The sequence below is a fragment of the Saimiri boliviensis genome, chromosome 12 (genome assembly GCF_048565385.1).
Source record: "Saimiri boliviensis isolate mSaiBol1 chromosome 12, mSaiBol1.pri, whole genome shotgun sequence".
In the NCBI taxonomy this organism is placed as follows: domain Eukaryota; kingdom Metazoa; phylum Chordata; class Mammalia; order Primates; family Cebidae; genus Saimiri; species Saimiri boliviensis.
In genome coordinates this window covers 73,823,457-73,843,750 of record NC_133460.1, presented here as the reverse complement: position 1 = coordinate 73,843,750, position 20,294 = coordinate 73,823,457, and the positions used below count along the sequence as shown (strand labels likewise).

Here is a 20,294-nt window from a genome sequence, read left to right as displayed (position 1 = left end):
AGGGTCATGTACAATTTAAAAAAAACCTACCCACAGCTATTTCTCCAACAACTTTGTAAAGTAAGTTTGACTCTTTTCTGTCTCCTTTAGAAATTTGCCAGTTTTGGAATTTCAAACTTTTTTATTCTAAGTGTCAGAGAAAAACACACACCAGGAAGGTTAGAGAAGGAAAGAGAAAGAGGAGCAAAAGGGGTTAAGGATGGGGGTTTTTCAGAGGACTAGGGTAAGACAGGAAAAGCAGAACACAGTTACCCACCATGTAAGTCCAGCCCATTAATAGAATTAAGCAAAATTTGTTTCTTTGTTCCAAGTAATTAACACTTTGCCTTCATTTTATTTATTTTATTTATCACTACTACTAAGAAAGCACAAAGTGTGAAGGCATAAGCATTTTCTGGAGACACATGAGGTGACACAAGAGTCACGAAACTTTAAGAATAAAGGCCTAATGTTAGGCATGTCGTGGGTGCAAAACCAATTTCTCTGTAACTAAATTTAAAAGAGTCATATTAGAGGAGAGAAGTGGAAGATAGGCTGCAAAACGTAAACAAAAGGATTACTTAGGTTGATAGAGTTGTGTCTGATTTCTGTATTTGACTCATCTGCATTTATAAATTTTATTTAGTAAACCTTAACTTCCTAGGCCATATATCTTATACAAATATTATAAATTATACCTAACTTATGGGTATTATAATATCTATATATACATAAATGTATGTTTATATATGCCTCTGTGTGTGTGTTTGTGTGTGTGTGTGTGTGTGTTTGTGTGTATTCGTTCAGAAAAGCAAAGTTTTCTTCGGGTTTTAAACATGCAGCCTCCGGTAAAGGTGCTATCAGTACAAAAGTCCAACCAGCAGAGCTCCAGGTTTTGAAGATTTTCTTACGCTTTTCTAATACTGCTGTCCAAGAACTAAGAGATTTTCACCAGGCTGGGCGCGGTGGCTCACGCCTGTAATCCCAGCACTTTGGGAGGCTGAGGCGGGTGGATCATGAAGACAAGAGATCGAGACCATCCTGGTCAACATGGTGAAACCCCGTCTCTACTAAAAATACAAAAAATTAGCTGGGCATGGTGGCGCGTGCCTGTAATCCCAGCTCCTCAGGAGGCTGAGGCAGGAGAATTGCCTGAACCCAGGAGGTGGAGGTTGCGGTGAGCCGAGATCGCGCTATTGCACTCCAGCCTGGGTAACAAGAGCGAAACTCCGTTTCAAAAAAAAAAAAAAAAAAGAACTAAGAGATTTTCAAAACAGCCAACACTGCAGTCGTGCAGTGCAGTGGTTAACAATAAGGGAGAGAAGGGCGTGGTCTGAGGTTAAATAAATGGTATATCAATCTTGATTCATAAATTTTCTCCAAGGAAGTTTCTAAAAAAGCCCAAACAGTGTACATTATTTCTGCAAGGAACAGAAGGATTTTTTTTTTTTTCTAATCATAAAATAGATGCAGACATCTCAGCCTTTTTCTTTCGTCTCTTGGTGTAATCTGGATAGTAGATGCAATCAGCAAACAGCCTGAGTTTTGGAATTAGATCTGAGGTCAATCCCAGATCTGCCATTTACTAGCTGTGCGATCTTGGCTGAGTTACTGACGCTCTCTGAACCTCATTTTGCCATCTGTAAAATGGGGATGTGGTCACCTTCCCCACTACATGGTTCTCGTGAGAATCCACTGAGACCACATTTGTAAACATTTGTAAACACTTCTCTCGCTATACCTGACACTTGTTGGGGCCCAATAAATAAAAATACATGGACTCTCAGAGGCTTCGGAACTCCAGTGAAACTCCTGGATCCATGTCCCGTCGATTAGCCATCTGCAAGCTGCCATTTCTGAGCGAGGGACTTTCCAAAACAGGCTGCTCAAGTTTCTTGGCCAATAACTGTCCCCGGGTTCTGTATGGTGGGAACTGGTACCACCAACTCCAGCGGGAGACCAAGCAGAAACTACCATGGGAATGCAGGTCAAGCAAGGGAAAATAAGAAAGAGAAGGACAGAAAAACAAAACAAAATAAAACCACTCAGGCAGCGACCTACGTCTTAAGGACAGGAATTCCCAGAAGGGAAACAAGACGGTTTCTTTTTCTAGGTGACAATAAAAAAGATAAACAAGCCTCCAGAAGCTCATTCAGCCCCCATATAACTTTTTTGAGAAAGAAACGTGCGGTTCTTCCGAGCCCTCAGGTTTAACCACTGCCTCGAGGCTGACTTATTTTCTAAGTCTGAGAACTGCCAGAAAATGAGCAATATCTGCTCTGAAGGCTGCAGGTTCTCTCCCCGCCCCCGCCGGGCGGCGCGCACTCACCCACCCTCGCGGGCCGGAGCAGACCTACGGCTTGGCTTGCCAGGGCTTGCCTGGGGTTGCGCTCCTCTTTCCGGGCAGGGTCCCCGTCCAGCCACCCTAAAGCTTCCCAAACTCCCGCTTCAGTTCCTGTCCGCCCCCCATGCCCACCTCTACGTGGAGCACAGTGGTCTCCGAGGAGCGCCGGAGCTGCCCCGCCTGCCCCGCGGGGTCAGCACTTCACGTCCAGGCCCAAGAAAAGCGGGTCCTCCAGCGCGCAGAGCACCAGCCGAGGAAGGTCCTGGCAGCCCCGGGAAGCCGGTCTGTCCGACCCTCCCGCCCAGCCCGCCGCTCCCAGACGCCCCAACGCGTCCCGCACCTGCCCCACTCTTTGCCTGTCCCCGGGACTGCGACCGGGTAAGCCTCCACCCGGGCTGGAGAGGGCTCACCAGAGTTAGGAGGGTCCAGAGGCCCAGCATGGTTGTGGAGCAGTTCCCCGAAGTGAAAGCGCCTCTCCAACTCCGCACCGAGCCGAGCCGGTCACCAACCCGCAGGCCAGGGCTGGCCTCGGGGTGTGTTCAGTGCTGGTGCCCGCCCCCGGCGCCCAGCCAAGTCACTCGCAAACCGCTTCCCTGACTCCCCAGAAGCGTCTCTGAACACCTGTAAGTCACTCTTCCGCGAGATCAGAGCCGAGCTCACGAAAAGCCCCAGTGGTCGTGGTCGGGAGGATGAGAAGGAAGCCTCGCTGGGGAACGCCCGGTTTGGGGAGGGCTCCCTTGATTCAGCAACTTGGCCTACGAGGGGTAGGGAGGGGGAGAAGCCAGGATGAGAAACGAGTCAGGGTTTGTTGCACAAATGGGCATTCCCCGTCCCGGGGCGTTCCCGCAGTGACTGGCATGCTCAATTTAGGTGAGGACCCTGAGAGCCTGCCTACTGCCTTTTCTTTTTTATTTCTATTTTTATTATGCTTTAAGTTCTGGGGTACATGTGCAGATCGTGCAGGTTTGTTACTTTGGTATACACGTGCCAGGGTGGTTTGCTGCATTTATCCCCATTATCTACATTAAGTATTTCTGCTAATGTTACCCCTCCCCAATCTCCCTACTCCTTGCTATCCCTCCCCTAACCACCCCCCCACCCCATGACAGACCCCGGTGTGTGATGTTCCCCCCCCCCCACTGTGTCCATGTGTTCTCATTGTTCAACTCCCACTTAGGAGTGAGAACATGCGGTGTTTGGTTTTCTGTTGTTGTGCCAGTTTGCTGAAAATAAAGGCTTCCGCTATAGTTCAACCTGGGAAGGTTGGGGAGGTCTTGAAGGAGAATGGAGCTCAGAGCGCACAGGTCCTCCCTGGGTGCAGGAGCCTTGGCTAATTGCTGGAGTCAAACACAGGAAGACTTACAGGGCATTTGACTGGGCTGCCCATGTTGTGGCTGCAACACGAGAGGCTCGCGGATGTTCCTGAATAGTGTATGGATGGACAATTAACCATATGAAAAAGTACAGATATTGCACCACAGGGTTTTGAAAAGGGAGGGCCCCTTAGTCTTTATTTCTCAAGAGGAAAACAAGCTAACAACTTAAGGCAAATCGCACAGCCCCAACTATATTAAACAGTCACGATTACTTCCTGTCCTTCATTACTCACTATTTCCTGGCCAATTTCCTTAAAAAAAAAAAAAAAATCTTGTAATTAGTTAGTGCTCTGGTGAACACTGTTCAAAGTCACTATTGTTCTGGAAAAGTAGATAGCTCTTAGGTGGTTTTGCATGAATTTTATAGAAGGTATGTTTAGATAATGACATCATTACTGAACCTGAATTTGGAAGCAGTTCCAGACTGGACACACGGAAGGCTTCAGTATTCCTTTGGCCTCCTCCAGCAAGCTCTGCACCTCACTCTGCTGCCTCTTTCCCTTCCCAATTAGATTCAACCCATTAATAACACATTCGTAACCCTTTGCTGCTTGGCCTGCTATTCATCCTTCAGGCTTCCTCTTAGTTGATATTTTGTTCTGGAGCCTGTTCAGGCCCTCAAATCTAGGTTAGGTTACCCTCCTGAGTGCTTTCCATCACACTGCGTTTTGCATCGTCTGTCACTGCACTTACCTCCGGTCTTGTAGGTGTTGATTGGCTTGTCTCTGTCCCACCTTTCAGTAGACTGTTAGTGCCACGAGGAGGACCCTGGGTATGCCAGCCTTGTGCACACAGTGTGAGCATCTAATAGATAAAAAAGTGGGATAGGGAGGATGGTATATGGGCATTCTCTGTATTATCTTTGCAACTTTTCTGAAATCCTAAAACTATTCCAAAGTAGAAAGATCATTTAAATTTAAAAAAATTATTTTAAAAAAAGGGAAGGAAAAGAGGTGGGAGGGAAGGAAAGGAGAGGTAAGGGAAGAAGGAATGGAAGAAAGGAAGAGAGAAAAAAAGGAGAAAGGACAATTGACAAAATCAGTATCTCTTGAGTGTGAATTATAAGCCAGTAACTCACACATACTGATCTTCCTTACTTAATACTTATCATTATAGCCCCATGAGGTGATTGATTATTAAATTTACTTTACCAAAAAAAAAAAAGTGGCCAAAAAATCTTAAGCAACACTGGCAAAGTTGGTTAGTTAATAAATAGCAGAGTCAGGAATTAAACTTAGATATTCTTGCTCCCAAGGCCCTGCTCTTTCTATGCCATGCTCATTTCCCCTACTCCCACCCATGTACAGCTAATTATCCTCAAGTTCAGTGAGATAGAAATCGGTGCTTTGTGGGGAGAGATATGTTCCATGGTCAAATAATCTTAGAAAATTCTGAGTTAATTTATTTTGAAAAGTTTCCTAACTCAAAACTTCTCAGGGCCTTTAATATGCTATCATCAAGGGGGTGGGCATGTGTAATGATACTGTTCCCCAAACTTCTTTGTCTATGGGACTCTTTGAAGAATCTATTGAATGAACACCTAATGAATGCTGGTATTCTGGAGAAAACAATTTGGGCATCTCTAAAGGTTATTTTATTTTACCAGCATATTTCTGAGAGACCTCAGGCCTTCAAGGGCAAAGAAATAAAATTTTAATAATGAATTTGAGGCACTCTACCAGATGTTAGAGATATTTTAGACAACCATCCTTATTCAAACCATACCATATAAGTTAAAGCTTGTTTCTTCAACTCAAAAGATACCTTGGTTTCTGAATATTCTGAATAACATTTAAACAAATATCTGACTATGTAAAAAACTGGGAGGGTTAAAAACAAAACAAACAAACAAAATCGTCTACATCTTTTTACCATTAAGACTTTTTTTCCTTTCCCCTTTGGACCTAATGTTTAAAAAATTATTGTCAACCAAATTGCTTTTACTAAATAGGAATAAGTTGATTTTAATAACTCCCAACTATAGTGGATATCCATGATTGTTTATCCTGCCTTTCTCCTTCTTCCTCCTGCTAATAGTACTTCCAAGTTGCCTTTAGAAAAACTGTTCCTCTCCTTTCTTCTTAACTATTTGATGTGAGCAGTTTTTTTCAGTCAGAGTTCTTTACAGAAACAGAACCAAGAAAATGAATAGAAAGATAGAGGATAGATAGATAGATAGATATAAATAGATAGATACATAGATAGGCGTTGGCTCACATGATTATAGAGGCTGGCAAGTCCAAAACTTTAGCATTGGCCAAGAGGCTGGAGACCCATGAAAGAGTTACAGTTTAAGTGCAAAGGCAGTCTGCTGGCATAATTCTCACTCTCACTGAAAAAGAAGTCAGTCTTTTTCTTTTTTTCTTTTCTTTTTTTTTTGGCCTTCAACTAACTGGATAAGGCCCATTGACATTATAGAAGGCAAATGTTTTACTCAAAGTGTAATGATTTAAATGTTAATCCCATCCAAAATATAGCTTTACAGAAACATCTAACACAGTGTTTGACTAAATGATTGAGTACCATTGGCTAGCTAATTTGATACATAAAATTAACCAACACAGTGGCATTGTCAGCAATCCCAAGGCTTGGGTATAGATGTAGGTAGTAGAAGGTAGTGGGTGGGAAATGTGACTTGGCTTAAGCCAATCAGCACATCACATTCAGTTGGAGTAGATCTTGGAACTTTTACTGAAAAAACTTGGACACAAATGCTTTCTTTTCCATTGGATTTGAAGTAGAAATATGTGAGATGTGAAACTGATGTGGTTGGTTGTGAAGGGAGCTGTGGCCCTGCCAGAGCTGAAAGCAGTCAACTCATGCTGAGAGGAAGCCACACTGAGAGGAAATCATGCTGAGAGATAAAGGTTGGTAGAGCCATCCAAGTTCTGGATGTATTTAATTGAACCCTGGACCACCCATAGTTACCCAACTCTACAAATTCTCAGTGTTTACTTAAGCCAGATTCTCACAACTGAAAAAATCTTAACTGATAAATTATCAGAACCTTGATCAGTGTAATAATTTTTTTTTTTTTTTTTTTTTTTTTTTTTTTTTTTTTACAAAAGTGAATTGTTACAAATTAGCTATTCTAGTTTCAAGTTCAAGTAAGGATAATTGCCTAAACAATTCTGTAGACTGCTATCTAGGGACATTACTTCTTCTAGCAAAGAATTTTTCTGTCACTAGAGGGCGTCAGAGCCCACAATGGCCAAGTGACAAAAATCTATTAATTGTTTCTACCAATTAATAGAAATACGTATGGGTTCTGGGGAAAGGAAGAGAGAGGAGGGAGATCTTAGATTTGGATAGGTAACCTGTTAATCTAATCATATAGACATTTTCACCTCCCAGAGAACATATTACCTACAGGATTAAAGAAATGATGTATGCAAAGCACTGAGTACACACAATAAATACTAATTTTTACTTTTACATTGCTTTTCCTAAACGGAGTGTTTTTACAAGACAAATTGATAATCTGGTCACAGTTCAGATGGGGAAAAAAAGCAAGTTAAACGGCTTACAACCACTTTTCCAGCACTACTTCCTTCCTGTATGACTTCCTGTATTTATTCCTTCCTGCACTACTTCCTCCCAGTGTGTCTTACTTCCTGTACTACTTCCTTCCTGTACTTCTTTCTTCCTTCACTACTTCCTTCCTGTACTGCCTCCTTCCTGCACTACTTCCTTCCTGTACTACTTCCTTTCTGTACTACTCCCATGCTCACATTCCTGAAGGCTGGGGCAGCACAGCTCTGGGAGAAGTGTCCTGAAGCCTAACCAGGGCTGGAAAGCTTGGCCACCAAGATATGGAGCAAATTATTAAGTCTCCCAATTTTTCCCACTATAAAAACTGGTATACTATCCTACCTCTTGAGCAATGGCTGAAAAAGGCAATGCATTAAAGAATATTTAGACTGTGGCAACTAAGAAGCAGAGAACAATTGGGTTAGTAGCATGAAAACAGCTGTTCTGTGGACCCTGCCTTCTTAATCCAGTTGAGCACCCCTCCCCTGACATTTTGGCATATGGCGGTGCCCTGAAAACACAGATATTCTGTGAAACTAAACATGAGAAGCATGCCTACCCCCAGTGTTCAGAACTGACACAAGGAAAGATAGGGACCACTTTTCTAGAGGTGTTGATTTGGGGCAGATAAGACTTAGTCCTGAGTGGGCTTAGTTTAAGGTGATGCTTCTTCAACCTCAGTCTACCTTTTGCCATTTCTGTAGTCTACTTGTATATACTAAATATGTATTTAATACATATTTTTAAATCAACTTATTTTGTTCCCTAAGTCATTTTGTTTTCAAAATAAAACATTACATTATAACCATAAATGGAAAATTAGCATTCCTTGCCAAAAATAGAAGCTATCCATAAAAATAAATATGCCACTATTGAAATAAAGTATTTGCCTGCATGCCAAAAAAATTTTTTTCCCAAACTACTAGCGGTAAGGGCATTCTACTTCTGGAAATATTGGCTAAAGGCATGGCAGTGCCTCCTCTCTACTTTAGATTTCCTCCCTGCCCCCAAACAACCTCCCCAGAAAAGATTAGCTAGTGTGGGCCTCAGGCCCTCCCCATGGGACTGGAAGGGAGGTGACTGGAAGGAACAAGAAAAGTCAGAACAGCATGAAGGAGGGGCAGTCATTGTCTCCCACACCCATCTCATGCCAGGGGAGTGGGATGAGGGTGGGGGACTCTTTACCAGGGCACCAGCCTTTCCCTGTTAGAAAAGGCTGAGGGACAGCTTGAAGGAGGTGGTGGATAGGCAGGGAGGACTACAGGGAGTCCTGCAGAGATAGAGAAAGAATGTGGAATGGGATGTTGGAGGAGAAGGGGCAGGGGAGCCAAGGAGCAATTTAGAGCCCAGAGCCCTTGGGTAGAAAGGAGAGGTAGATAGTTTTCTGCAGAAGGCAGCCTTAGTCGACTAATACAATAGTGGTATTAATAGCTAGTTTATCTGAGAAAGGAGAATGAGGAGAAAGAGTTTTGATTTGTATAATCTGTGCATATGATCATGTAGATATTTTCCTTTCCCTGAGAACACTCCCAAATTAGCAACTTGTCCTATGAAGGATAGAGTCCCTAGATTTAAATCCTAGTTCTGTTACTTCACTAGCTGTGAAAAGCTGTGCGTAATATTTAACCTCTCTCAGCCTCAATTTTCTCACCTGGTAAACATAAATCTTTTCAAGAGTAATAATTTGCCCAGACAGATTCTGGAAGATGAACTTGGATTTTGTTATTGTATTTATTTTATTATTTAGTTGTAGCAATTTACCAATGGCCCCCTAAAGACCATCACCAACACCTTTTATAGGGGGCAATTGACATAGGACTTGCCTGTATTACCAACTCAATGCCCTTTTATTTACCTATACCGCTTTCCTATCTCACTAGGTTAGAGAGCATAAGCATTGCCTGCAGCCTCACATGTTGGCTTCTTCATGAAGAATACCACGTTTTTTAAACTTTCCAGAAGATAACTATAAAGAAATCACTGGATCAGGCTCTCCCCTCCCATGGTCTCCCATTGTTGGCTCTGATCGGGTCTGAAGGTGAAAAGATGTCTCTCTCTTTTTCTCACTCTTGCTCTAGCTCCTGCTCTTGTTCTCCCTCTCACTCTGTCTCTTCCTATATGACTTGGCCATTTAGACAGGCCCAGTGGTTTCATGAATAACTAAACACAAGAAGTCAAGAGAGGCCTGGCTCAGAGAGCATGAATCACATCAGACTTTTGAAGTTCCCTTAGTGTATTAAAGCAAAACAAAAACCATATCGAACTGGTTTGCAAACACTGTGGGATATCTTGTGTTTTCATATAGCAAATGGATGCATTTAATACTTAGAACTTAAATGCAGAATCACGTTTGGTGCTAGTGTTATTTGCCATTTGACTTATGATGCTAGTGTGCTGCTATCATTTGAGGCCCTTCATGGATGTGAGGTATAATCCATTCCTACTCACTCTTGATAGATTCTGACCTATAGAGGCAGAAAGATGGGGTGGGAGAGACCTCTGGGACCATGAGATTAACTCTTTCCACTTTAAATCAGACACTTCACTACAACAGTCCTAGGAGACTATGCCAGCCTTAGCTTGACTCCTTCCAGCACTGGCTCCTCCTATTTCCCAAGGCAATTTATTACATGTCAGAACACTCTGCAGTGGTCAGAAATCCTTCCGATGTTATAATTTCCTATAGTTTGACAAGTATTTGCTCAACATCCACTGTACAAAGAACACTACTTGTAAACAGAACTGGAATAGCTCTGTGAAAATGAATGATAGTAACCCTCCCCTCACCCAAGATAGGAAGAGGCATTTTACTATCTGAAACCTCCCCACAAACCCTACACAAACTTGCATCTAAAGAATTTTTCATCCAGGCAACAAGGATAACTAGGCAGCCTGACTCTATGAACACAGTAAACTGGGGGAGAAATTGAGACCTTTGTCAGCCTTTGCACTGAGGAAAGACGCTAAGCAGGCATTTCTCCACCTGGCTTTGAAATTCCCTTAGAATTTCCTAGTCATTCAGTGGGTTTATCAAAGTTCTTTCTGAAATTTCTTCAAACTTCTTTTTATTTAAATCACACAAATATGTTGAGAGGAATGGTTTAAACAAACAGACATTTAAAAATAAACAAAAATAAGGGGCCAGATATGGTGGCTCACACCTGTAATCTCAGCACTTTGGAAAACCAAGGTGGGCGGATCATGAGGTCTGGAGTTTGAGACCAGCCTCACTAATATGGTGAAACCCCATCTCTACTAAAATTACAAAAATTTTCTGGGCATGGTGGCAGGCACCTATAATCCCAGCTACTCGGGAGGCTGAGGCAGGAGAACCACTTGAACCTGAGAGGTAGAGATTGCAGCGAGCCAAGATTGCACCACTGCACTCCAACCTGGGCAACAGAGCGAGACTCTGTCTCAGAAAAAAAAAAAAAAAAAAAAAAAAAAGCAGTAATATGTAATGCTTATATAATGCCCAGAACATTTTTGTGTCTGTGTGTGTCTGTCTTTTTTTGTTTTGCATACCTGTTAACTTACTTGAACCTTACAACTCCCCATAAAGTAGATCCTGTTACCATCCTATTTTATAGAAAAGAAACTTAGAATGACTTGCTCAAAGTCACACAGTCACAAGGTAACAGAGGAGAACTTCCAAAGCCCATGCTGAATCCATTTCCATTTCAAACAATCCCCTCAGTGGCCTATGATCAAGATGTAAACTCCCCAAGGAAGTACAAAGCCTTCTTGTTTTGTCGTTCTGTTGAACACATGGTTTCCTGTTGATTAACAACATATTCTTGTCATATTATTTGCTTAAATTCCAGGTCATATTGACTAAGATTATAACACAGTGAGCTAAGGGAATGCTTCCTTGCACTGAGTGTTAAGCAAGAATGTTTGCTTTTTATATCCATTCCCCTATCTAAGAATCATAGCTCACATAGCCACGCAAATTGGACGGAAATAAAGATAATATAATTAAGATAGTGTGGCCATAATGCCACACTCTAACTCAGTGCATTTCAAACCTCAATATCGCTATAAATTACCTGTCAGTGTTATTAAGATTCTGATTTGGTAGGTCTCAGAAATGTGAGGTTATTAATTTCTCACCAGCTCCCATGTGATATTGATGCCACCTTCTGGAAAGGACACATGAAGTAGCAAGAGTCTGGCCTACTCAGGGAAACTACCCGTCAGTCTAGTGGTTTACCTCAAACAGGTAAGGATGAACTAACCCATTTGTACCACTTTAGCCAGTTGTCTTATTATTAGAGCACTTCTTCAGTGCTAGTAGATGGGAACTGTAGGGAAATCAACAAATTCAGTAATCTAACTATAAACATATTGGTATTCAGTTTCCATTTAGCTTAATATTATACTACTTAGGCTGAATTTTTACTTAGCAGAAACAAGTCTGTCTTGACTATATAAAAACAATTTTCTCTCATGAAAAAAAAAAAAACTTAGTTCATTTTCAAAGACACTGGGTTTTTATTTCTGTGAACAGCAAGAAACCTGGCTAGAAGCCTGCTGATTCCCTCAGCCAATCAGAATAATGTGACCATAAATGTCCACGAATTCCCCCCTCAGTGAATCTCTGCCTTTTTTTTATTTCTGCCGTGGGGACATGTATCTTACAGTTCTGTCTCACATATTCTGCCTTTTATGTCTTACTTTCCCCTTTTCCAAAAACATTTAAGCTCAGTGAGATCTCTCATCAAACAATCCATTGTGTTTTATGTTATGAGCTGTTAACTTCATACACATGCAGGTTTTAATTGCTTCTTAATGGTAATACCTTTCCATTTAGATCACTTAATATGAGCTGTGTACTATTCAGTGGGTTTTATAAATGTGATTTCATTCAATGCTCATAAAAATCTTGGGAGGTAGGTCTTCGTATTGAGTGCACTGCATAGGTGGAACGACCAGGGCCCATGCACTTGAGGGTCTTGCAGTAGTCACACAACCAGTAAGTTACAGAGCTGGGATCTAAACCAAAGAAATTGCTTCTCACATTTAACAATATGTTGCCTTCTTGAATCCACACATACCAGTTAATCAAGCACTCACTATGTGTTAGACCTTTTTATATATATTAACTCATTTAATTATCATACCCACACCTATGGGGAAAGAATAACTTTCCTGATTCACATAAAGAGGTAACTCGATCAAGTTCATGTGTCAAGTAAAGGTATCAAGATTTGCCTGACCCTAAAGCCGGGGCTCTTTGCACAGTATCATGATAATTCCTGTCTTTTTAGTGACTAGGATGGTTTGCCTCATGCTGTTTTTCATAGAAAGCCCATCTGAAAACTTTACACATACCGGAGCACAGACCGAAACACATGGTATCTGGGACTGGGGCTAAATTACTTTGCCCACCCTTTCACCCACCACTTCCCCCATCCAGCCTCTTCCACTCCCCACAGTGTTCCCTTCCCAGGACATGAGGTGTCTACCACCCTGCCCATCCCACTGCCTGTGGCACTATTAACAAAGCAGCCATTTGACTGAATTGGCAAATGTCCCTCTCTTGACTTTGGTTCTTCCCCTGTCCTAGGATCACACCTCTTCAATTTGCCTTCCTTTCCATGGAGACTAGTCTAGACCTCAACCAAAATGAAATTTACTATCAACTTTTCCTGGTGTGAATACAGCTAAAATGTACCAATCACAACAATGAAAGATGAAGCAATGGCCAATCCCTTCCAAAAAAAAAAAGAAAACCCATTTCTCTCATAACATGACGGTTAATAAGTGGCTAATATTTATCAAGGGTTTCACTGCACTAGAAAAGTGCTTTATGGATACAATGTCTCATTTGATCCTCACATGATCTTAACATCTAATATTATCCTCATTTTATACATTAAGAAACATGGGTTGGGTGAGTTTAAGTAATTTGCACACAGTTAGTATGTGGTAGAGCTTGGGTTAGTATACAGGTCTGGAGGCTCCAAACTGAACATCCTGTGGACTGACCCCGCTCCCTCTTGGATGGTGCTGGGTCTGCCCTTTGCTTGTGCTGACCTTGTTGCAGCTGGCCTCCCCAGGCCCTGTTCCTACTCTGTCATCCACAGGTCTCCTCTGGAAGGACCCTCTTCCTCCATAGTCCAAATCTCCTTTTTCATATAAGGCAAAACCAAAGCCTCCTCTGACTCACTTTATCCCTTTGTGACCTTTCCAAATTTAGAATTTTCTCAGCACTTTTGAGAACAGAGTGAAACTGATTTGGCATTTGGAATCTGGGAAAATCATCTCTCTCTTCTTAAATTTACACATCAGATAAATCCAGATTCATTCAGAATTGAACTCTCCCATTCTTTCTTATCATTGCCTTGTAATTGTACTTGACTTTATATGGCATGAACCTTTTTCCTAATCATAATGCAACTTGCTCCAGAGGGGGACATATTTGCCACTTTCTTTGAATGGAGGCTTTGAGCTTAAGTCTAAGATCCCAACAATTTTCCTTAACTAAACGAATACTTATGAGTACCTACTTTGTACCATGGATTGTGTTAGGCCTCAGGGAATAGCAGTAGGCAGGATAAGAACATTCCTTGCCTTCCTAGACTCTACAGATTACTGGGGATGACAAATTAGAGTAATTACAAGCATCAGGCGTGGCCTCTTTGCCTGTGAAACGCATCTCTCTTTTGGCTCACCAGACTCTGCAGCTATGGCTTTCGTTTATCCCTGGCTGTTGCTTCCCTGCCACCTTCATTGTGGTTATACTCAGTGTCCTGATGCTCCCTAAAGTGCTCTCCTCAGTCCTCAGATCCCCTAGCTTCAAAGATGGCCTGAAGTGTCAACAATCACCTCTTCCCAGATGCTCTTCAAATCTATGCTTCATGTCCTGACTTACTTAGTTTTACATCTAAAGTGCATTATGTTTAATTCCTGCTCATGTTCTACTCACCACCTTGAATTCTTATTATGCCTAAAACGGAACTATTTCATTTGTATGCAGACCAGAAGGGTGGGAAAAATAGAAGCAGTGAACAAAACTTAAAAATTATTGAATGAAATAAAATTTCAAGTGGAAAGAAATCTCTTTATCTTCTGGCTGATCTGGCCCACTACAGACTTTGCAAATTAGCTTTGCCTTTTTCTGCGTCTGTCAAGCCCCATAAATAGCTTTGAAGGGCCAGGCATGGTGGCTCACGCCTGTAATCCCAGCACTTTGGGAAGCTGAGGCAGGCGGATCACCTGTGGTTGGGAGTTCAAGACCAGCCTGACCAACACAGTGAAACCCTGTCTCTACTAAAAATACAAAATTAGCCGGGCATGGTGGTGCATGCCTGTAGTCTCAGCTACTGGGGAGGCTGAGGCAGGAGAATAGCTTGAACCCGGGAGGCAGAGGTTGCGATGAGTGAGCTGAGATTGTGCCATTGCACTCTAGCCTGGGCAACAAGAGCGAAACTCTGCCTCAAAAAAAAAAAAAAAAGCTTGGAAGCTCTTTGCACGTAAGAACTGTATCTTGCTCTTTGCACGTAAGAACTGTATCTTCTACTGTTCCATTTTGCCAGGGTCTACCCCAGAGCCTTTGTAGGTGCCTCACACATGTGTGAGGAGGTGTGTGGTGAGGACAGACACTAGAAGTGACCTCTGCTGTTGCTCTCTGGATCCTTCTGGCGTTTGATTATAGAGTCAGGACTAAACAGATGGCTAGTAAATTATACAGTCAAAAACACTTAACATTTTCTGATTCAATTAGGTTTGGATTTTGTTTGATTTTTGATAGAAGGATCAAAACCATTGCATCTATGCTGGCCTCCCCCCATGTCTCAGGGTGTATAGACTTGCTAAGAAAAACCAATGTCATCATTAACAATCAAAAGAGCGAGCAAGAGAGAGAGAGAAAGAGAGAGAGAATAGCTTCAGTTTGAGACTCTCACATTCTCTTTTCCCATACTTCATTAGGGTTATTACTGCCTACACTTATTTCTGTTTAAAACCATCCTAAGATGAGTAGGCTGCATTTTAAGGGTTCCTGACAATTATTTGGCTAGACTCTCATCACTCCTGAATGCTGGCATCTTTTCCTTGTGAACGTCTGTCTTTGAAGCCAGCAAGAATCTGGTCTGTGGTTAAGTCACAAGTCTTCCCTCCTAGGAGCCAAGGCTGGCAAGGAACCCTGCTGCAGAGCCAGGAAACTCGCTGACTCCATTTTTTTCTGCTTTTTATCTCAGTCCTCATTTTCTTCCCTCCCTTATCTCTCCTCCCCAGACCCCTACACTCACTCACAACATCATAACTCATTAAAACCAGCTTAGTAGAAGCTAAAGAATCTACAATTTTAATTGTACTTAATTTTACTCTGTTTTTCAGTGTTTCAGCAGTGGACAGTGTTTCTAAACATAAAAAGGTTTTCTGAGCTTTCAGTTTTTTGATTTGTAAAACAAATGTTAATAAACTTCATATGCTTATTAGGAGGATGAAAGGAGGCAATTATAGAAAAGATGCTACGCAGTGCCAGAAACATAGTAAATTCTTCATGAATGTTAGTTCCTAAAAATAATAATAATATAGAAGAGATCAAATTCAAAGACAGAATAAGAAAAGTTGCTTCTAATAGCTTCAGGGGCCACAGAAGGCTTTTTGGAGAAATTACCATTAGATGTGGAACAATTTAGCATGAATTTATAAAAGAGAGGACTCACTTTAATAAACTCTTCCTCTCAGAACGACCCAGACATCTGGACTTCCCTAGTAGTAGGGTGAGCTGGAGCTCTGGTGCAAATGAACTGAGCCTGGCTCATGCCTAGACCTCGCTCTCAGCATGAGTCTGACTGGTTGTTGCTTCTTTCCTTTGAGATTGGCTTTCAATAGAACATAATTTTTTTTCTCTCTCTCACCACTTTCCGACAGGTCAGAGCAGGGATGATGAAAGCCTGGGCAGATTGGATGAGTCCAACAAATATATTCAGTTATGTTTTCTCACCTTCACTCACTTATGTAAAAGGGAGAGTCAAGAGCTTATTTTAGTTTTTTGTTTTTGTATTTGTTTTTGTTCTTAAACAATTCAATCCACATAAGCATTAATTAATTGGATGTCAAAAGAGCAGAAAAGAAGCTTCTCCTTTAGGATATGTATGAGTACCTTTTGCTGCTAATTCAAAGGAATCTGGGGAACATGGGCAAACATTACCTTTACCAGAGTTAAGCATCTCAAACACAATATAACTTCTCTACAAAATCAGCATTGATCTGAGCCTTTAAGAAGCTCTAATATTATTTAATGAAATAATTATTTCATTCAATTTTCAAACTTTAACTCTACCCAACACCTGGACATTTACATTTGGTTTTATTTAGTAAAAATATTTGCAAGAAATTCTGTTCAACTCTTTATTTATATCACAGCTTAATTGAATATAATTGTATTAATTTAAAATTATAATCAATCTCAATACTTGGTATGTATTTTAAAATAACGCAACATCACTGAATTTCTGCTCATTATGTTCAGGGTATGTTAGAAATATGTTAGTCATTTTCAAATTACTGAAGAGGAAGTGGGTTTTTGTTATAGAACTGCAAAATTCTGGGTCAAAACAATTGAATTAGCTCAGTACAATGGAAGGAATATTCAAATGTAATTAATGTACTGATTTTCTCCATTTTGCATCATCCTCAGAATGAATCAATATATTTTCCTTGACCATATCCATCCTTTTGTTAGAGACAAGTGTCCCCATCTTTACTCTGGCATTTGTGATAATATTGATGTATTAATTATACATTATCTATTATACCAAGCTTGTCCAACCCACGGCCTGTGGGCCACCTGTGGCCCAAGATGGCTTTGAATGCAGCCCAACACAAATTCGGAAACTTTCTTAAAACATTATGAGACTTTTTTGGTGATTTGTTTTTCTCATCAGCTATATAGTTAGTGTTAGTGTATTTTATGTGTGGCCCAAGACAATTCTTATTTTTCCAATGTGGCCCAGGAAAGCCAAGAGATTGGACACCCCTTTATTATACATTATATCATCTTTATAATTAACTGATAATAGTAATGTATGGTAGGGTCCTAATCTGGATGGGACATAAGATTCAGTGGCTGCGTCATTTGACCTTGCCTCAAACTTGAAAGCGACATCAGATTTTGGTGACAATTAATTTGTTAGTCAAATGAAGAGGAACCAGATGAGTCCTCTATTAATTTAACTGAATTATAGCTGCATAGTATTCTGGTATAGCCTGATGGGAGTAGTACTGTATACTAATAGTGCAGTAAGCACTCCCCAAATCTAAGAGTAGAGGACAGACTCAAGGGAGGTGAGCCTCAAAATCTCAAGTCACCAAGTCACGTCCTTCTCTAACTGTCAAGTATCTCCCAGTTTGTAGCCTTCCTTTAATTCTCTAATATTTATTAAGAGGCTACATGTCAGGCACTGTTTTATGACCCAGAGCAGCAGCACCGATCAAGTGAGGAAGAAAAAGAAAAATTCCTACTCTCATGGAACTTATGATCCAGTGGAAAAGTAGTGAGGGCCCCATTGTTCTAAGCCCAGAGCCTGCAAAATTGTTTTTAACAGCTCCCTTTGCTCTCCACGCCCATTCCTGTACCCTCTCACCTGTTACCGTCTCTCCTGTTCCACGTGACTCTTTATGTATTGCAGCACTGGCAAAGCAGGAATGACAGGAAAATTTTTATTAAGTTTAATCTGTAACAAGCAAAAAACAAATACTCTCAGTACTTTCAGTTTTTAAAAAGCATGACAGTACTATTGTCCTCAACTGACTTTTCTACATGGAGCTAATACTTCATTCAAGTGCACATGCTGATCTGCACACGGTTTTTTCTGCCTCTCATTTATCTCCTTCCTTTTGTATAAATTTAATAACCTTTTCCTCACAAATCTTAAAATAGACAAGTGATCAAAGATTTGGAAAACTTAGAGGCAGTATCATTGTTTGCTCTTGCTTGAGAGTTTGTTTTTCATAAAATCGATGACAGTATTCTGGTTTCACTTTCACTTTAGCAGGTAATTAAATGTGATACTAATACAACCTGTAATAATAGTTAAATGCATGGAGCACAAACTACATGCTAGAAATTACAGTAAACAATTTGCACCATCTAATTTAATTCCCAAAATAACATTATTTTCCTCACTTTAAAGATGCCTGTTGAGAGGTGAAGTAAATTGCCCAGAGTCACAAAGTCAGCAAGTAGCTGATCTGTATAGCATTGCAGTGATCTAGGATTTAGAGTGCTATATAGTACTATAGTGATCTCAGCTCATCTAACTGCAGGGCCACATTCCACATATTTTTTAGCCCCACAACATTAGAGCATTTATCAGGTTCCCAAAAAATGCTTCCTAATTAGAGTGAAAGAGATTTATTTTACCAGAGTCTTAAATGAACTATGCCAAAGTCAATCATCTTGTGGAATTCACAGAAACATTTTTATCACTTAATAACCATTAACTGTCCAGGCATGGTGGCTCATGCTTATAATCCGAACACTTTGGGAAGCTGAGATGGAAGGATAGCTTGAGGCCAGGAGTTCAAGATCAGACTGGGCAACACAGTGAGAACTTGTCTCTATTAAAATAAATAAATAAATAACTGATCTCACTGGCTACAAGAGGAATTTGTTTTTTAAAAGATCACCAACATTTAATAAATTGCATTCTATGGCAATTGTTTTTTTCATATTTTCCAACTAATTGGGTAGAAATTTAGTTTCAATATTGCTTTTAATACATAAAGTACCAATTTAAAGTGCAAAATCTTTAGACATCTATTTTGAGAAAAATGTCAAGAACATTTTTCTATTTGCCATCAGTTTCCTAAATTGAGATCTTCTGAGCCTGATTTTTTTTTTTCCCACCAGAGTCAAGCCAAATGAAATACCACCCACTTTAGTCAGGCTGTATTTCTGGGTCCTCTCAATGTCTAGTTTAGTTCTAGTTTTAAAATTCAAGAAGAATTTAAACCTCTGGTGGTATGTATTTTACATAAATACACAAAACAGGGGCTGGGCGTGGTGGCTCATGTCTGTTATCCCAGCACTTTGAGAGGCCAAGGTAGGTGGATCACCTGAGGCCAGGAGTTCGAGATCAGCCTGACCAACATCGTGAAACCCCATCTCTATTAAAAATGCAAAAATTAACTGGGAGTGGTGGTGCATGCCTATAGTCCCAGCTACTCAGGAGGCTGAGGCACAAGAATTGCTGGAACCTGGGAGGTGGAGGTCGCAGTGAGCTGAGATTGTGTCACTGCAATCCAACCTGGGCAACAGAGCAAGACTGTCTCAAAAAAAAAAAAAAAAGAAAGAAAAGAAAAGCAAAAACCCCACAAAACATAGAGGTAAATATTTATGTATGCATATATACACCTGTTAATATTTGGCCTGGCAAAAACTAGTTTGCTAGATGATTTTTTTTTTTTTTTTTGGGGAAAAGGATTTGGTTCAAGTAGCAGAAATGAATATGGTTATTCAAATGTCTGTAAAGTAATGAGGGCCATTTGAGGTTAGTTCAGCTTAAACACTTTGAATCTGAAGAAGGAATTGTCTATGTTAAAGATGATTTGGGGAAGTGGGGAGTGGGGGAAAGCACAACACTGCATCCCAGACAGAGCCAAGGTGGCAGGGTACCTGGTCTCACATCCATGAGTACTTGAGAAATTGATCATCAAGATGAAACAATGTTTTTCTTTAGAAAGGAAAGGTAAAGATAATGGCTAGTAAGAGTTTGCTTCATCAGGAGCTCTATAAAAGGATTTCACAATTGTTCTCCTGGCAACTCTGGTATTAACTAATCACCTTCTCCATTAGGACATTCCACTTCTTGTCTCTCTCAGAGCTGTTCAGATGGTGATGATGACCTAGAGATCCCCAAGAGTGGGAATCCATTTGGTCCATAGCCAGTTTTCAGGGGCTCCATCTCCGAAGTAGTGCCAGAAATTATCCCAAGAAGGAATTTCTGACTTTATGGATCACACAGAAGAAAGAGAGGGAGGGTAGGAGTGTTGGCAGGCAAGGCCCAGGAAAAATTAAAATAGAAAATTTAAACTTAGAAGTTAAAATT

The 20,294-nt window shown here is 40.9% G+C and overlaps 1 protein-coding gene across 2 annotated transcripts in view; it reads right to left on the bottom strand.

The window, feature by feature from the left end:
• Positions 1-17,883, bottom strand: part of FAS (Fas cell surface death receptor) — a 41,239-nt gene extending 23,356 nt beyond the window's left edge. The window contains exons 1-2 of one of the 2 annotated variants that reach the window (XM_074382541.1): positions 17,829-17,883; positions 4,393-4,503 (exon numbers count right to left, since the gene is read on the bottom strand). In XM_074382541.1, the coding sequence (XP_074238642.1) occupies positions 4,393-4,503 (111 nt within the window). In that variant the 5' untranslated portion in view covers positions 17,829-17,883. Of the gene's footprint in view, positions 1-2,733; positions 2,978-4,392; positions 4,504-17,828 lie in introns of those variants that run through there. The other variant, XM_003922424.3, reaches the window with a different exon arrangement.
• Between the last annotated feature and the right edge of the window lie 2,411 nt (positions 17,884-20,294).